This window comes from Saimiri boliviensis, chromosome 10 (assembly GCF_048565385.1).
Source record: "Saimiri boliviensis isolate mSaiBol1 chromosome 10, mSaiBol1.pri, whole genome shotgun sequence".
Classification (NCBI taxonomy): Eukaryota; Metazoa; Chordata; class Mammalia; order Primates; family Cebidae; genus Saimiri; species Saimiri boliviensis.
Window position 1 is genome coordinate 94,960,678 of NC_133458.1, and position 18,435 is coordinate 94,979,112.

General features: G+C 42.2%; 1 protein-coding gene across 2 annotated transcripts in view; it reads left to right on the plus strand.

The window, feature by feature from the left end:
- The window catches only part of CREB5 (cAMP responsive element binding protein 5), a 423,257-nt gene that overhangs the window by 102,070 nt on the left and 302,752 nt on the right, over positions 1 to 18,435 (plus strand). For both annotated transcript variants that reach the window (XM_003935162.4, XM_074379650.1), the window contains one exon: positions 2,083 to 2,204. In XM_003935162.4, the coding sequence (XP_003935211.3) occupies positions 2,083 to 2,204 (122 nt within the window). The remainder of the gene's footprint in view (positions 1 to 2,082; positions 2,205 to 18,435) is intronic.

An 18,435-nucleotide genomic window follows, 5' to 3' on the forward strand; every position in this document is an offset into this window, starting at 1 on the left:
TATTTTTTAATTTTTCTTCATTTTCAAAATGATATCTACCCTTCTACCTCAGAATCAGGCAAGATCTAGATTCAGGACAATGCGGGTGAAAATGTTTGTAAATTGCAAAATCCTGCATAAATATTACTTTTTTTTCTATAAACACAAAATAGTTATATTGTTAGGGACCTAGAAGTATATGTGTGCCTCTTAGTAAATAAATTAATTGCTGATAAAGTGGTTTTTAACAAAACCCAGTCTTTGACACATCCCTTATCTGTAATGCCAAATTTATGAACAGCTGTGTTATGCTCTCTGTGAAATGGAAGAAGCTCAGTATCTTGGAGATCAGGTCAAGAATGGGAAAAAGTGCAGATGGGGATTTTGTTGCATGGAATCCAAGTCAGCCATTTGGGTGCTGAAAGTTCCTTGCCCACAGGGAATCAAGAGACATTTCCTCTAAAGGTCTGATTCGATGGGGGATATGAACACCATTTTCTGCTTCATGGGTATTCAGATATTCTTTGAATCAGACAATTTACTGATTTACTGGGCTTAAATATTCTCTGTATGATTTAGAAAAGCAAATAGAATTCTAGTTTCTTAGAGGAATTTATGGAAGAATGCAGGAATGGCAAATGTGTTTCAACTTGAGGACACATCTTCAGTTGACTGGTTAATGGCTTAGAGAACTTCTCAGAGATTTTGAGACTGAGTGTAGATCAAGTAGGGAAAATGCTGTATCAATCTAGCAGAGTCTACTAGAGGCTTAGGTGGGAATAATACATGTACACAGTGGAAATAGCATTGAGGCCTTGGTTACAATCCTGGTGTCTCCCCTATCTATCTGGGAGACCTTGAGCAAAACTGTTAATCACTCTGGGCCTCTATTCTTGTGATCTACAAAATTCGACTGGGCTAGGCTTTCTTCCATGGTCCTTTCTGGTTCTAATATCTTCTGTTTCTGAGCAAAAACCATTTACACAATTTTATGTGTCTCAACTCAAGTACACCTTCACCAAGGAAGATGATTGTACTCAGTGACTACAAAAGCACAGTTCTATTCTACTTACCTTCTATTTAACACAGGCGTCCCCAAACTTTTTACACAGCGGGCCAGTTCACTGTCCCTCAGACCGTTGGAGGGCCGCCACATACTGTGCTCCTCTCACTGACCACCAATGAAAGAGGTGTCCCTTCCTGAAGTGCGGTGGGGGGCTGGATAAATGGCCTCAGGGGGCCGCATGTGGCCCGCGTGCCGTAGTTTGGGGACGCCTGATTTAACATAATCTTGTGAGATCTCGATTCTCAAGAATTGTATGAAAATACTTCATAAACTTCAAATGCTGCATAAATATTAAGTTACACATAGTAGCTTCAGCTCCTTCAGTTTTCTAAGCGGTGAGCTCTCTAGAAAGTCAAAAATATGAAAGAAATTCCTTTCCTTTTAAAGAGCATTCTCAGAACATTTTTTTGGCTATAGCAAAGGAAAATAAAATTAATAATGACATTTTTAAAGGATGAAAGCTAAATGTGTTTGACTTGGAACCTTTTATCATCCTGCTACGATTTTCGGAAAAAGAGATAGGATTGTTAAGTTTTCTTTCTCCATTAAGAAAAAGGAATTAACCTGCTCGTTTCTTCCTCTTTGTTTACTATAAGAATTTGCAAAATCCTTTTTCTTTTCAGCGCCCTGAAGTCAGGCTTAACATTGGGTCAGATTTTTTGGCCTTATTTTAGCGAAATCATTTTATTTTTCAAGTTTAAAATAAAAGGGTCATTCCACATGTTTGTATGTGTACTCAGATGATACAGACTCCAGACAAGTGGAGGACAAGATCCTCTGAAGTTGTTTAGTGGGAATTTAGCAAGCCCTCGCAGACTACAGCCTTCTGTCTCCTGTACTCCTGCTTCAGAATTTATGGTTTATTTTCTTGCATATTGTCATGTTATTTAAAGGGCTGAGAGACTGTGGATGGCTAGTGGACGTTTTAATTAAGGCAAGGATACATTTTAATTAAGGCAAGGGCTAACCTAGCTCATGCTTGCTACTGGTTTTTGAGAAAAAAGACTCATTTATGGTCTCTCGGACTCTGTTTTCAGATCAAACTCCGACCCCAACGAGATTCCTGAAGAACTGTGAGGAAGTGGGCCTCTTTAGCGAGCTGGACTGCTCTCTGGAGCACGAGTTCAGGAAGGCCCAGGAGGAGGAGAGCAGCAAGCGGGTAGGTTTGCCTGTATGGACGCCTTGAGAGGTGTCCTGCTAGAAACTTCCACGAGGAAACTAGGTAGCGCCGCGCTGCAGATTGTTGATATGGCCTTGAAAGGGTATTTTAGCCATTTGTGAATATTTGTCTAATGTTTCTTTAAAAAATGATTATTCCTCGATTATGGCAGAATTCAAAGCTAGATAATCACGTGAAAAATAGGTATCTGAAATACGAAATTCTAGCAAAAAAAAAAAAAAAATTCAGATTCTTCAACCCAAGTGAAACTTACAGATTTTTTTCTATTCTCAATGAGTTGTTTTACTTTGCTAAGCATTTCATAGCAAGCCCTATGTGGGCAGTTAGTACAGACAACTAGAGCCAGTGGGTAAGAGAACAGGTGAGTAATCTTCATGGTGGAAGAGGGTGTTTCTGTGGACTTTGGCCCATGTTGTAACTGTCTGCTTTTGATCATCTTTCCGTTCATTCTGCACCAAATTCGTAATTACTTCCTGGTCATATTACCTTGTCCCAGTATTGGACATCTGTTGTTGCTGAGACAAACAGGTTAGGTATAAGTGTGAATCATTTGCTCTTAAACACATAGGAAATTCACTTTATGAAACCCTTCAGAATATATTCAGTTTTTGTGGGAATGTGCTGAAATTTAAAATCACTTTACAAGATTAAGGAAAGGGGTTGGTGGTCACAGGTCATTGTGAGGAGGAGGCTTTTTGGTATTTTGTTCATCATTGCTCTACAGCATTATTGAATACCCACATTATATTAGGCAACAAATTAGATACAGTCTGTGAACAGAAATTCAAAATGTGAAAGGTGATTGAAAGGAAAGACCAGTTAGGTAGTAATGAATTCTGAAGTCCAGCTGTTCCATCCGGAAAAGAAATTTTAAAAGGTTCTGATATTTCTCTAAGTGTTTCAAAGCCTTTTAGTCCTTGTCTATGTGAAATTATTATAATCCCCCCTCCACCAGCTTTTTCCTGTCACATTCTCATGTCATAATAGTCAAGGGCTTGTATTCAGTCTGTACAGCTTTAGGAAAATCTGTCAAAATAGGTGATACTTACAAGAGGAGTATAAAATCTCAGTTAACTCATTTTTTAAATTTATAATTAATCTGACATTTATGCGTGACTCCTCTACTCCCCATTGCATGAAATGAAGTGCCTTTTTTCTTTGTTAAACAGGCACTTACACCGCAACTAGTATTTGCCAGCCAAATAATAAAGTTCTGAGCACTTTAAAAAATTAACTCAATAAAAATAAACGTCATGGAGTCTATATTTTGTTGCAACAGAAATATGTATTTTTTAAACTGTGAAAATTGTGAGAGAGGAAGAAATTCTCATCTAATCAACTTCCTTTGGTTGAGCAATAAATTTAAGTTTTTTGGTAGACATATGTATGTGAAGACTAAGGAATTAAGTTCATTCCTCAAGATAGGCAAAGCTGGCTTCTTAGATTAAACTGAACTACAAGAAAGATGTGTATTTTGTCCATATTGTGTTCATTTCTGATAGAATGGTTTTACCTGAAGTGTGTGCCCTAGATTTTTACTGAAGACATTTTTCCAAGAACAGTTTCATGAAGCCCATCGTTGGGGTGTGGTTGTAGATATTCTCCATTGCATTATTCATGATTTCTTACACGAAGCCCTGTGTGAGGAAATTCTTGCAGATCTGAATTCCAGGAAATGGTTTGCTTCCCCTGAGGAACTGAAATATTTTTCTCCTCATGGACATGAGAATCGTGTAACTGGTTCTGTTTCTCTTTTCGCTTTGACTGCTAGGTTAACACAAAGCCAAGTTTACTGCTAAACTTTGAGAACTTTTTCGAACATTGTAACAAGCATGTTTTACTTCCTCCCTAGACCAGACTTTCAGTTCTAGTTTATGTTGTCTCTGGTTCTGATATTAAATTTAAAAAACCATTGTCATGCTATACATGTTTCATGACTTTAAATTTCTTGTGCATTGAAAAAGAGTATAATTAAACTTTAAAAATTAAAATAGTTAAGCAGCCAAAGTAAGAAAAGGAACTATTGCAGCTGTAGAAACATGTTATTTTCTCTCTTTTAAGTGTTGCTCATGACCATGTGATGCTTTCATGATAGGTGTGTGAGTGGGGAATCCTTCAGCCAGCCTCCCCACGGTCTGGGGCCAGTGTCTCAGGACACCACTGCCTCATGCCCCAGCCTCACTGCATGCATGGGAAGCTCGAGAATATTCATGCTGTTGAGGCTTCTTTCTTTGCCTCATTCAAACCACAGGGGCCAAATCCAGCCGCAGTGGCCATGGTTACACAAGAGGGCATCCTCTTGAGATCTAAAGCACAGCGACTCCTCTGACGGCAAAGAGGGCTGTGTTGGTGGCTTCCGATCGGGCATTTCTTTGGAAGTCACGGGGCAGGGAAATGAGGAGTAGAAGTAACTCCCCCACTTGACAATATTCTTTCATCTACCCCTTTGAGCTTGTTTTTTCAGCCGTCAACATCCTTAGCATCCTGCCACTCCAGCTCCTCTTCCCCTGCTTAAAGAAGCAGGAACACAGGTTCTTATTCAGTGCCTATCTTACCATTTTTTTAGTAGTCTCTTCCTTTTCCTTTTGCTCTACATTCAGACAGTTACTTCTTTTTAATTCTACATCTCTAGTTCTCTTCTGATTTCTCTTCCTTTGAGTCTTTAGACTCGCATTGGTTCCTCATTAAGTTTTAGTAAAGTGGAAGATAGATTCATTTATCTGGAGAATTCGGCTAAAAAAGGTTCTTGCTTGCACATTCTATCTGTCTTATGCAAAAATATTGGAAAGATAGGGCTGGTTCTGCACACTGTCTTTAAACTTCTAGCTGCAGTTGGTCTACAAAATTCTGTTAAAAAGCAAATAGAGAATTGATCTGTACTTGGCCCATGTGGCTGTTTGTTGGGGAAAAGTCTGTTATATAGACTCTGTCTCTAATCCCAGCATCTTTTTCCAAGAGCATCCCAATGTGTATATAGAATCAGTGTAAGCTGTAAGCAGCTTATGTCCACTGGAAAAGGGCCTCATTATCTGTATTAATACCATGTATGGCAGACAGCACGTTCCACAATTGCCTCAACTTCCACGTTACTATAAGCGTATAGTCTCATAAATCTTTAATAAGAGAATTGTTTCTCCTTAGAAAAGCATGTTGTAATTCACTGTCAGGGATCATAAATCGCAACTTGCCAATGGCTTAGAATTCATACTAGTTCATGTCCTGAAACATATAAGAAACTTTTGGCCGGGTGCGGTGGCTCACGCCTGTAATCCCAGCACTTTGGGAGGCCGAGGTGGGTGGATCACGAGGTCAAGAGATCGAGACCACCCTGGTCAACATGGTGAAACCCCCTCTCTACTAAAAATACAAAAAATTAGCTGGGCATGGTGACGCATGCCTGTAATCCCAGCTACTCAGGAGGCTGAGGCAGGAGAATTGCCTGAACCCAGGAGGCGGAGGTTGTGGTGAGCCGAGATCGCACCATTGCACTCCAGCCTGGGTAACAAGAGCGAAACTCTGTCTCAAAAAAAAAAAAAAAACTTTTGTTCATCATTTTTCACTCAAGAAATATTTTCAAGTGGTCACCATATGGCAGGCACTGTCCAAGGCGTTGTTGAATATACCACTGAATAAAGATGATGAGAAAAAAACAAAAATACCTGCCTTCATGTAGCTTACCTCTAGGGGGCAAGACAACAATATGTGAAAAAAAAAAAAAAAGAAGTATAGCATGTCAGATGGTGATAAGTGTGATGGAGAAAGATGTTGGCAGGGAAGGCATGCAGGGCATGCTGGGAGCGGTCAGACAGGCATTGCTGGTTAGTAGATGTGCAAGCAGAGACCCGAAGTGGGAGGAAGCCTGAACCAGGTACACAGTGGGGAGAAGAATATTCCAGGCTGAAAGCACATGGGTGCAAAGGCCTGAGGCTGGAGGATGCTCTGTGAGTTGGAGGGATTACAAAGAGGCCAAAGGGGGTGTAGTAAAGTTAGAGAGCTGGGTCTGGGAGGGCAGATCCTGGGGGGCCTTGTATACCATTTAAGGAGCTTTGGCTTTAACTGAGTGAGATGGGAAACTATAGGACAGTTTTTTGTTTGTTTTTTATTTGAGACAGGTTCTTACCCTGGTGCCCAGGCTGGAGTGTGGTGGTGCAAACTTGGCTCACTGCAGCCTCCACCTTTTGGGCTCAGGTGACCCTCCCACCTCAGCCTCCCAAGTAGCTGAGACTACAGGTACCCACCACCGTCTCCCACTCATTTTTGTATTTTTTGTGATGATGGGGTTTTACTGTGTTGCCTAGGCCTGACTAAAACTTCTGGACTCAAGAGATCTGCCTGCCTCACCTCCCAAAGTGCTGGGATTACAGATGTGAGCCACCATGCTCGGCCAGGACAGTTTTGAGCAGAGGAGTGAGAAGATCTGACTTATGTCTTAGAAAGATCACTTTGGCTGCAGAATCGAAAGCCAACTATTGAAGGGCAGTGGCTCAGAGAGAGACAGGGAGAGAGGGAGCGAAGGAGGGAGGGAGAGGGGGAGAGAGGGAGAGAGAGAGAAAGAGAGAGAGAGAGAGAGAGAGAGAGAGAGAGAGAGAGCGCAGTGTTGATTGGGTATTGAAAGAATCTAGATTTGAGATGATAGCAGGTTGGTTCAAGGTGGCGGTGGAGGCGGTGGCTAGATTCTGAATACATTTTGAAGAGAGAGCCAACAGGATTTGCTGATGGATTCGACCGGGGAGTAGCAGAAGGAGCAAGACCAAAGATAAACCTGGGTGTTTGGCCTGGGCAACTGAAGGATGGGTGTGCCTGTGGGAGGAGTGCGCTTAAGGGAAAATTGGGGGTTTCTGTTTAGATTTGCTAAGTGGAGATACTGGGTCAGCAGATGGATATATAGGTCTGGAATTCAGGGAAGAAGACCAGCCTGGAGATGCACATTTGGGAGTCACTAGACCATGAGGTATGAAGGATGAAGTCAAGTAGGGAAGCCCTGCCCTAGCAGACATGTTGAATGGACAACCAGCATGTTGATTTTGTGTTCCATGTTAGAGGAAATAAAACAGAAAAGAAAAGAGGCGGGTGAATTTTCCTTTTATGTTTAATGACTTAAAAAAAAAAAGAAATTGCATAATGCGCATCTAGGAGATGGGAAATAGTTTCATCATATAATAACTGTTGGTGTGTGGGTGTGTGGGTGGGTGAGTGGGTATGGGTGTGGGTGTGTGTGTAAGGAAGGAAGTGTAATCGAAGGGACTGGAAATGAACTCCTTTGTCTTGCTAAGAGAAATATAACATTACAGCCTAACGTGGTTAAGGACCCTGAAGATGAAAAGTGTGGTGTATAAGCACCAAGTGTTGTGACTCTCCCATAGGGCTGAAATCAGACTCTTTATGCTGATGCAGCAATAGCAAATTAGGACATTTCCATGCTCTAGAATTCCTACCAAAATGATTAAAAGTGAAGTCCATCCCCAGAGAGTATTGACTGTTTAACACATAGGACAAGGGACAAGCTACAATCTTAAGATCTTGGATCCCAGCTCAACAGGAGTCACAGAACAGGGCATGGCAGGGTCAGCCTTAGCTCAGCAAAGCAGGCTGTTTAATCTGATTAAATTCCATACCTGGAAATCACATTACCCGATGCCACCCATTACTTGGGGCAAGAAGGCACAGAGAGAGGGGCACTTTGCCTTCTTACACTGGCTTGTGCCCATGAACTGCTAGCCAGCGTCACAGCTCAGTGGGGAAGGAATGAGTGGTGCTGGATAAAAAAATAAAAGACGCCAAGTTAAGCAAACTTGCAACAGCTGCACATTTCCGGTTATGCTAACATGTTGCTTCTCTGATATTTGTGTAAAACAATCCTTCCCTCCCACAGAAGTCTGGAGAAAAAGAATATTCTGAAATCTAAACTTGGTTTTATCCAGGTTTTGAAAATGTCCCCATGTTTGCTTAATCCTGGTAGATGAGGCTGCTTTTGATCTTTTCGTTTTTTTTTATCAGCATGACTGAAAGGAAACACCCATTGACAATGATATTGGAGATGACAACCTCTTTCTTCCACCACCCCAATGACTGAAAACCCTAAGGGTTATGTTATAAGGATGTTTTTCATCCTCCCATTTCAGCACACTACAAATGTAAATCACGTTCAACTTTCTCCTTATAGGTTAAAATTATGCCCTCCTCTTTGGTGGAATTTGACGCTGGAAGGGAATTTGGCTTGATCTTTGCATCCCACTCAGGGGAATGACTGAACCAGTGGATAAACTGGAAGCTATTTCATGTGTTTCAGGTCACTGGGATTTAGGAATAATGAGTACAATCTTAGCAGGGATTATTAAGAGTTGGTATTCACTTCCACACATGTGAATGAATGTGATCTCAGGTTCTGCTTCAACTTTAAAATGGCATGGAGTTCTTTTCAACTCATGGGAGTTCATTTTTGGTTTGTGTTTGTTTTATTCGGTGAAAAGTCAGGGTATCCTGAAAGCAGCAAGATACGCAGTCTATTGTTTTGCAGAGAGTGAGCACTCAATATTAAGTGTTTGATGTAGATGATGAGAGAAGCTCAGGAAGCTGACCGCTTAGAGGAATACTGACTGACTTGGGGACAGATACTTGTTCATTGTCTCCCTTGATGAGTTTGCATATTCAGGTAATTTGGATCTTAATTGATGAGTCCTTACAAGCTAACTTACACAGTAAAGAAAAAGCTATTTTACCTCTTGCGCCTGGGGACCCAATTTTGGATGCTTATTTGGCAGCTGGTGGCTCTGTCTTCAACCAGTGTTATCAGGCAAATTGAAGCGGGGAGTTGGTTGTGACAGTAATTTCGATGAGTATCTCCTAGCCTTTGGCAGAATTCATTGTTCTCTGAGTTCAGTATTAATTATTTAATTTTTTAATCAGAGGTTTTGTTTTTATTTGCTATGACAACAAATATAAACAAAACAACAACATCATTTGTTCTGGCAAGATAGAAATCTGTATCTGATGTCTTCTTGAGAACTGGTCCAAAGTTTTCAGAGGCTGGAGTCTGAATTAGGAAGGTTACGTATTCACGTCATGCCTGTGATGGGTGTCATCCATCAGAGGCACTGCAGAGTAAGAAGGACTGGAGAATGCTTGGACCCTATTTTATTTATATCATGTTGATTGCTAGAGGAAGCTGGACATTAATTTTGGGAAAGACTATCTGTGTTGGAAACATTACAGAGTAAAATAGTGTTTTCTTGCACCAGTATTTCCTGTTCACTTGTGACTGGGGATGGTAATAATCAAAGGACTTACATATTCAGAAAGCATATTCATGTTCACATACAGATATGGATTAATATCCATTAAACCTGCTATTAATGATAATTTGATTTGGGCCCCTTCAGTTCACAGGGAATAATTCTAAGTGGCTACACTAGTAATATATTTCTCCATTGGAAATTCAGAGAAATAAACCGTCCAGAGAGACAAAAAGGGAGCCAGTGTTACATGTGGAACGTCCTGGCCTTTCTCTGACCTCTCTAGGTGTCCAGCTCTGCCTCCCTGTCTTTTGAATGTATCCTCTGTCAGGTGGTTTTTATTGACACCTTCTGTTCAGAATACCCATACATTCTCATAGTTTAACAGTCAGCTTCACCCACATAATCCCTTTATTCGTACACCTAGCCCTGCGTTGGCATAAATACTGGTCTCTAGCCTCCAGCTGTTACTGATGTTCCCGCTGAATATACCACTGTTATTCCTCACTTGACAGGCCTGAAACCATACCCAGGGCTTTCCCATACAAACTCACTATCATGCCCGACTCCCCTGGTTCTGCTAGAGGCCTGTTTCACCTCCCACTCTGGAACTCAGCTCCCGCCCCCGCCCCTCTTCTGTTCTACTCCCTAGGTCCAATCAACTTTCTTAAGACACAGTCCTCAGCTGTTTCCTTTATTTTCCATTTCTATGACCTCAAGCCTAGACCGTTCTTACTTCCTACTGGGTTTTTGCTGCAAATTCCAAGAAGGTTATTTAATCTTTAACATAACTTTAAAGAGATACCTAGCAATAAGTATTATTGTAAAACTGAATGCACTTCTTTAAAAATGAAAACTAACAGAAATGTTTAAAGTCAAAAAAAAAGTGTGGGCAGGGTTGGTGGCTTACACCTGAAATCCAAGCTTTTTAGGAGACCAAGGGCTCATAGGAGCCGTTGAGGTCAGAAGTTTAAAGCCAGCCTGGGCAACATAGTGAGACCTCGTCTGTATTAAAAATGAAAATAAAAAAATCAGCCTGGCTTTGTGGCCCACACCTGTAGTCCCAGCTGCTTGGGAGGCTGAGGCAGGAGGATTGCTTGAGCCCAGGAGTTCAAGGCTGCAGTGAACTATGATCGCACCACTGCACTAGACTGAGTGATGGAGCAAGACCTTGTCTTAGAAAAAAAAAAAGTGAGGAAAACAATTGTTCTTGAAGCTGTTTGGCTTTTCTTTGTGGTTAAAAAAAAAGTTCCTCCAAATATTATCATTGCTAAAAGTTAGGTCGGTGTGGGACATCATAGGTATAAAAAGGGGATATATTGGAAATTTTGTAAACACAGCATCATGTTGTTTTTTTACTGCAGCAACGTGGTCAGCTGATCCTGGTGCTACAGCATTGGGACTGAAGTGGGTGCAATAAAAAAACATGACAGAAAAAAGAAACCCCAAACAGCCAACACCACAGCACAGCCCTGAAGCTCTGCAGGCAGCGCCATCAGCTCAGCTGCAGCCTGGAAGGGCCACTTGCTGGGCCTGCCCTGCCCTCCTCCCAGGCAGCCTCACTCTAGCTGAAAATTAGTCCACCACCTGAATTCTGGTGGTTGGGATGATCCTCACTAAACCAAGTAAGAAGCTCTGCTTTAAGGCCCGGGAAAAGGGGAGCTTTTTGCAGCAGGGAACTTTCTCATCAGGGTGATTTTTTTTAAAAATTCCAGGTTGGGTCAGGTTCTCAGTTTGTTTAAATCACTTCTTACCTGTCCCGAGGCAGGCAAGCCAGGCTGGGATTTCAAGGTCTTAACCCAAATGGAATCACAACGTTGAATGGACACTCTCCTCCAAATGAATCTGTTTCCAGCTGTGAGTAATTCAGGATTTCTAACGCGCCAGACAGGCGCACAGAGTGGGGTGTGTACCTGGGCTCAGGAGGCCTTTGCATCTGCAGAGAAAGCTCACACTGTCCTCTATGAGGCCCTGCATTAATACTCCCAAAGGTATGTGGGAAAACAGATCTGTTTTCTGGGCCAGATTAAAACTAAATGACTAAAAGATGAAGCTTCCGTTCTAGGCAGAAAACAGCACTCACATTTGGAAAATTGGACCAAATGATAGACTCAGTGAGCATCTGTAGCTAAGTCACTACCTGGGCCCCTCACAGAGACGTGAAAAAAAATTGACATTGTAAAAAGAGGAAAGGAAAATAATATAATAGTTGCAAGAAACCGTCTCTGCCTCCATCATCTCATAAATCCAGGTGAACGTTAAGTGCAGCGAGCAGCAGGTATGGGAGTGATTTACTCTGAGAACTCTGCTCTAGCATTTGTGTGTTGTTAAGTTATTTCCATACTGAAAAGTCTGAGGCCAGGAACTGGAATTCCGAGCATTCCTCCCATCCGCATTTCCAGCATCTTGGCTGTCACCTCAAACCTGCGGTGCGGTGACTGATGTCAGCATCAGAACCATGCAGGGCCATGCTCCGTATTCTTTACCCAAGTACCAACAAAGTCCAAAGACTTGGGAAAGTTTATCAAATGGTGCTCCCCGCCCCCACCAGCCCGAATTACTAATACCCATGTTTGTGCACTTTTTGGAACCAGCTGTTCTGGTGAGCCTTATGGAGCTTACAGGCTGCTTGGGTTGGAGAGGAGGTGAGGCTGTTTTCCCTGGGTGGCCATGCAGAGAGTCACCTACTCGCTCCTCCTGTGGGATATCTGTTGTGGGCTTCACTGCTTGACTGTTACAAGGTTTCCCTCTGTGCTTTGCTTTCTAGGATATTCAAAGCTACTGTTCAGTTCGTTAGAACTTGTGACTCTGTTTTGGATGACAAGTCCAGTCCTCTTCTTGGGCTCTTGAGTGAAGTAGAATTCCAAAAGGGCTTTACTCTCAGCATCTCCTCTAAGCACACATTTGCTAACAGAACTCGCTTGCTGCTGGCAAGGCCAGACCAGTGTGTGTGATGACATTTTGTAAGATGACATTTGAGCTATTATTTGAGAGTTTTGAAGCTAGAAGCAGGCTGTCCCACCAGCAAGATTTCCCTTCATTGTCTGGCACTGGGGATTGGGGAGCAGCTTGCTTCCCAGTCCTCTCTGTGAAGTGAGGACTTCACATTTTGTATTTAGTGTGGCTACAGCCAGCGGTGTCCTTGAGATCTGAGGTATGTGCAGAATACACCGTCTGTTCTAAGAAAACTTTGGAAGTTGATCATAGTGCTGACTGAATCTGCCCGAGTTGGTGCTGGGTACAGCCTTTGTTGGGGGGCTTTATGTTTTGGCGGACGCTCATTCAGCCTCTGCAGTCACCTCCCCACAGAAGAAAAGCAGTCGTGTTTTGTGTGAATGTCAGGCTGATTGACTACAGGTGATGGCATTTTGAATCACAGCCTCTCTTAAAGAAGTCATCCCCTTGCTGCCTTCTCCTGGCATGATTTGTTATGCACAGAGCTTAGGAACTTTCCCAGAGGATTTGTGAAGGTAAGCTTATTGCTGAACTTGTTGGCACAGTTGGCCCAGGCATTCCTGTCCATTGCTCTCTAAACAGAGCAACAAGAGCTTTGGGTAAGGAAATCTGGGCTTCTTCATAGTCCCACTTGTTTGCTCCCCAAATGGCTAGAGGGAAACAAGATGGCCCAGAATTCTGGCAGCCCCTTTCGCAGTGTGTTGTGCCAAAGAGCTCCCCACCTCGTGCTGCCAGGCCACCTGAAAGTGGCCTCCGAACACGTCCTGTGCTATCCACACTAGCCCCTGCGGATTGTGACGGTGTGACGTGGAGTATTGTCTGAATTCAGGGCAAAGGCAAGAAATCAGCTCTGTTCCGTCGCTCTCTAAAAGTCACACATGATTTTATTTTCTCACCAGTAAAATGGGCCTTTTGACATCTTTGAAGTTCTAAACATAGGAAGTTAGAATATGTTGAGATCTGAAGAATAGAAATTAAAGCTGGTTTCTAGGTAGGGGTTGTTAGATTCATCTATCGCTAGAAGATCTCACTTTGAACATTCTTTCTGATGTTGACTATAAGAAGTGTCCAAAAAGGTGACCAGGAAACAGGAATCCAAACTCCGCATTCACAGAGACAATAACGCCGTTGTGACCTTGCTGCCTGAAAGAGGCATCCTTTTCCTGCCTGTCAAGAGTAAGGAAATAATTCCTTGATCTAGATCTCTGTTCAATTTTTTTCTTTATTTGTATTACAACAATGCACATATACCTGTGTATGGGCTTTAGGCAAAGTTGGGAATCTAGACTTTGGGAACAATTTCACGCCAATTTCTAGAAAGTTCTGGCAGAATTCTGATTATACCTAAGTTGCTTATAATGTTCAATTCAATACTAGCTTTAGCAGATATTTGCTATCAATGTTTAACTACCTACTGCCCTTTGATTGTGAAGATGGTATGACTGATTTGCCCATAAGCTGGGGGTGCACTAGAGTTGATTTACCCTTGGTGGTAATGGATTTGCACAGATCCAGACACACATGCCCTCCCACAGACTTCCTTGCAACCAGAGGCACATATTGTAGGCCAGTGGCCAGGGCTGGGGGCGCAGTCTGTAACGATGGGGGAGAGAGGCACTTCTTTGACCTCATTAGAGTAGTCCTTCTAATTGAATGCAAGGGTCGTAGACCACAAGTTCTCAGTGTTGCACTTCTCATGCAATGTACTGGTGCATTCTACAGGAAAAACATCTGTTAATAACACTAATGGAATATTCCCAGCATTGTTTTCTGTTACATTTTGTTCTTCTTAAATTTGACTGCTGTTTGACAAAAATCTCAGGATGCCAAACAAACATCACTAAATCGTGTAACAACGGTTTGTTGTTGCAAGAAAGCACTGAGAGCTCACATGTGTGCTTTAAGCCAAACTGAAATGGACGAGAAACTCATCAAGAAGGATATGTGTGTCTCTGATCTTTGCCTATGACTTGGTGTTAGAAGCGAGAGGAGGAGTGGTGTTTTGGTGTGTGCTGGGATTGGCTTGAAAGGAACTGATCCTCTAAAATATGTTGTTTGGTTGCATCGTGGTAGGGGTTCAGCTCATCTGCCCAGATTACTGGCTTTTCATCAAAGGTTAAGTAGGGGCAACTTCAGTAGAGCCGCGTTCCTTCAGTATGAACTATCTGACTCAGGTCGGTTTTTAAACATCAGTTTATAACTTGCTGTGCTCACACACTTTTGCCAAGTTCCTCCTCCTTAGTTTCCAAGTAGAAGCACTTGTCCTCCTCATCCTCCTGCCTCAGGCTTTTGGGAGGCCTCTTCCCTTCACATTTGTCACTGAGACCATTTGACATATTAGCCAGTCGGGGCATGAGGTCCAAACAAGGATTGCTAATATGTGCATCTGTTTTCCTATCCGTGGAAAGGAAGAGACCAAGTCTGATTTTTGAAGTGATCCCCACTTCCTACAACTCCCGGGCAGAGGTAACTTGCCCCTAGGGCCAAATCCCCTTCGCAACAGCTGTTTGGTGATTCTGTGTCACTTCGCTGACTGTAAAATCAGGCATATCCTTTTAATTACCTATTCATATTTCAGCAATGCCGAGCTCTGTGGCACAGAGAGAGGCAATAAGCCTTCGTTGTAATGGATTTTTAGAAAGACTGTCTCTGAGATAAGAGTTCTAAATCTTGGCAGTCTCTTCAGAGCACACACTTTGTGATTGCACACAAATTCTTGGCTCCCCAGAGCCGAGTTGTAAATGGAGTGCAGCGTGCAGGGCTGGGTAATAAGATACTGCAGATACATTTTAGAGCAAGGTGCACTTCTGCTTTATTTATGAAGATAGACAGGCTGGTTGAGGGCTTAATCACAGCTGATAAATCATTTTAAGAAAGGCTATTAGAACCATATGCTGATTTTTTGCATTAATATAGTGCGTCTGTTTCCAGTCTAATAAAACGGGGTTTTTCTCCTGTGCTCTGGGTCTTTCCAGTGTGGACTATTTATCTGTTTAAGTGGTATCACTTGTGTGGGAGCATTTATCTCCTTAAGAGGTACCATCAATAAAAGAAAGCGAAAGAAACGGGTAGAAGCAAAAATGAGCGAAGGCGCCCATGGCACAGTGCATGTGTGTGTGTGTGTGTGTGTGTGCATGCAGGTGTGCCTGTGCACATGTGTATATGGCTGTGTGTGTGTGTGTGTGTGTGTGTGTGTGTGTTTATGGTATTACAAAGGAAAGAGTAAAAAAGCCGAGAACAGGAAACATCTCAATTAAGAGTTTCGGAAGGCCGTGGATTGGTCCTCACTTGGCATAAGGTAGTCATTTCAGCCCAGGTGGTTATAATACTGTAAGAAAAGATTATCTGAAGTTGGAAGGGGGTGTGCACTGACATTTTGGTTACCTCACTTCTCCCCAAGCTCGCGGAGGTCTGCCCCAAGAACAGGTCCCAATGCTCTTTAATGAGAGCCATATTGGGGCTTCGACTCTAAGCCAAGCTCTGTTTATCACTAATTGCAGAGGTGCCTTGCAGGTCTTTTCTATTATTTCCTGATTATACCTCTGCTCTTTTTATTATCTTGCCAAAATTCAAACAGTAATAATTGCATGATTTATTGTTTATTTATAACCCTTCTACTGCTTCAATCCCTGTAATTAATAGATTTTAAAACAGCAAATAGCTTTACTAAATGACTGGACTTTTTTTTAAATCTTCCACCGAGAAGTCATCTATATGTCAGTCTCACTTGGCATGCTTCAGACAACTTCCATGGTACTTCTTCAGAATACGATGTCTCTGACCATATACAGAAGGGTTTTTTTTTTTTTTTTTTTTTTTTTTTTTTTAGTGCACACAGAGTTTGTGTGCCAGGAGAATGTATTAGGAAAGGATATTAATTTATCCTATAGGATTACATTCAGTTGAGTTATATTAATATGACTCCTAGTTTCTTTCCAACTAACAGTTTCCAAGAGAGAGATAAATGAAAAGCCTGTTTTATACATATTTAGACATACTGGGGAAACATAATACCACATTATTGGAATTGAGATTATAAACTAGTGGTTATAAAATTTACCATCATTCCTTGGGCTCCTACTATTTGTCAGGTGCTGTTCTGGAAGTTTTATTTATATTATCCCCTGATCATCATAGCAGTCCTAGAAGATAGATGTTTTTACCCCCATTTTTTACAATGAGAAGTTGAAGCTTAAGAGTTTAAATAATTTGCTGAAAAGTCACAAAGCTAGGAAGTTGCAGATCCAGTAGATAGGGCTGTCTGCTGAAAAATTAGTGTGTTTCTCGCTACTTAGACTGCTTCCTCCTGTCTTTATTTCTTTATGGGTGCATATGTATTTTAATATTATTTACTTAAAAAAACATCTGTTGGAAGCATTGCAGAACATCAAGCCATGCTTGACCTCGACAAACACACGAAAATATTTTGACTGCCCTGACTATATTCTGGTCGTTTTTTTTTCCTTTTTTTTTGAGATGGAGTCTTACTCTGTCACCCAGGCTATAGTGTGATGGCACAATCTCTGCTTACTGCAACCTCCGCCTCCTGGGTTCAAGTAATCCTCTTGCCTCAGCCTTCCAAGTAGCTGGGATTACAGGTACATGCCACCACGCCTGGCTAATTTTTTTGTATTTTTGGTAGAGACAGAGTTTCACCATGTCAGCCAGGCTGGTCTGGAACTCCTGACCTCAAGTGATCTGCCTGCCTCAGCCTCCCAAAATGGTGAGATTACAGGTGTGAGGCCACCGTGCCTGGCTATATCCTGGTCTTTTAAAAGTGCCCCGTAAGGCTTCTGTTGAGCTTCATCTTCACTCTGGATTTGTTCGCGTTCTGCAGATGTGGCTGCAGACAGCGTGGCTGGCCCTGAAACCTAGCAATGAAGGTAGCTTGCTCTTCGTAACACATTTTTCAATGCCACCAAAGGCATGTAACCCACCACGGCTGCTTTGCTCACCAAGACACATTCATTCCATTTCTCAATCCAAGCATGGGAATCTTCTCATCTCCAGAGTTCTGTGAGAGACATCCACATATTGTCAGGTATTTTGTTGGGCACCTGTCCTAGAGACTGCCACCTTCCTAGAGTGAAATGAACATTTGGTGAGTGAAGATGTATTTGGAGCCCATGTTAGATTCTAGAAGAATAATGTCTGCTTGAACTACTGCCTTAAGGAGAGCAAGCTTAGGTGAGCCCTGCCCCGGGTTTCTTAGGGTGTAACCTTGGGATTCAGGGAGTTGCTACACCATTACTTTTGGGTGTCACAGGAGTTTTGGCAGTGGAACAGAGATTAATCACTGGTATATAGGCTGTGCTATGTATTAATTTGTTTAAATATCAGCTCTTGAAGGAAACTGCCATGAACTCTCCCTTTCTCTATGCCCAGCTTCTACCACTGGGAATGCTTCCATTATGTCCTCCCAATTCAATCGAAAAACGTTTATTGAGGTCTTAATGTGTCCCAGGTGCTGTGCTAGTTGGGCCAGGAGCCAAGGCTACATTCTAGTGGAGGAACTGCTAATGGCATAAAGGAAAGTTTGGTTTTTCTTGATGGGTCCTAAACTCTTCTGGGATCGTGTGCACAGTAGAAATAGCAATGGTAGTGGCTACTCAGTTTAACTGGGTGTTTTTCATCCTCTGACTCCAATTTAATTTTCTAGTTTTCTTTCTCATTTGTCTCATGTCTTTTCTGCTCAGGAAAATAAAATAAGCCATCCTTTCTGAAACCACTCTGTGGCTTCACCATCTTCCTTTGCTTGCCCAGACAGTTATTTCCTCTTGCAAGGTCTTCTTCTTCCCTCATCTTTGACCAAATCTAACCCATCCATGAAAGCTCATGTTAGCTTCCACTTCCATGAAGCCTTCTCTGATCTCTCTTTACCTGATACAATCTTGATCTTTGCTGAATTCCTGCAGTGCTTTTTCAGCATTGCTTATGGGACACCTAACATCCTACCTTGTGTTTTGATGTTTGCTGAATCTGCCCCCTGGGACTGAGAGCCATGTTATCACAGGGCACTACCT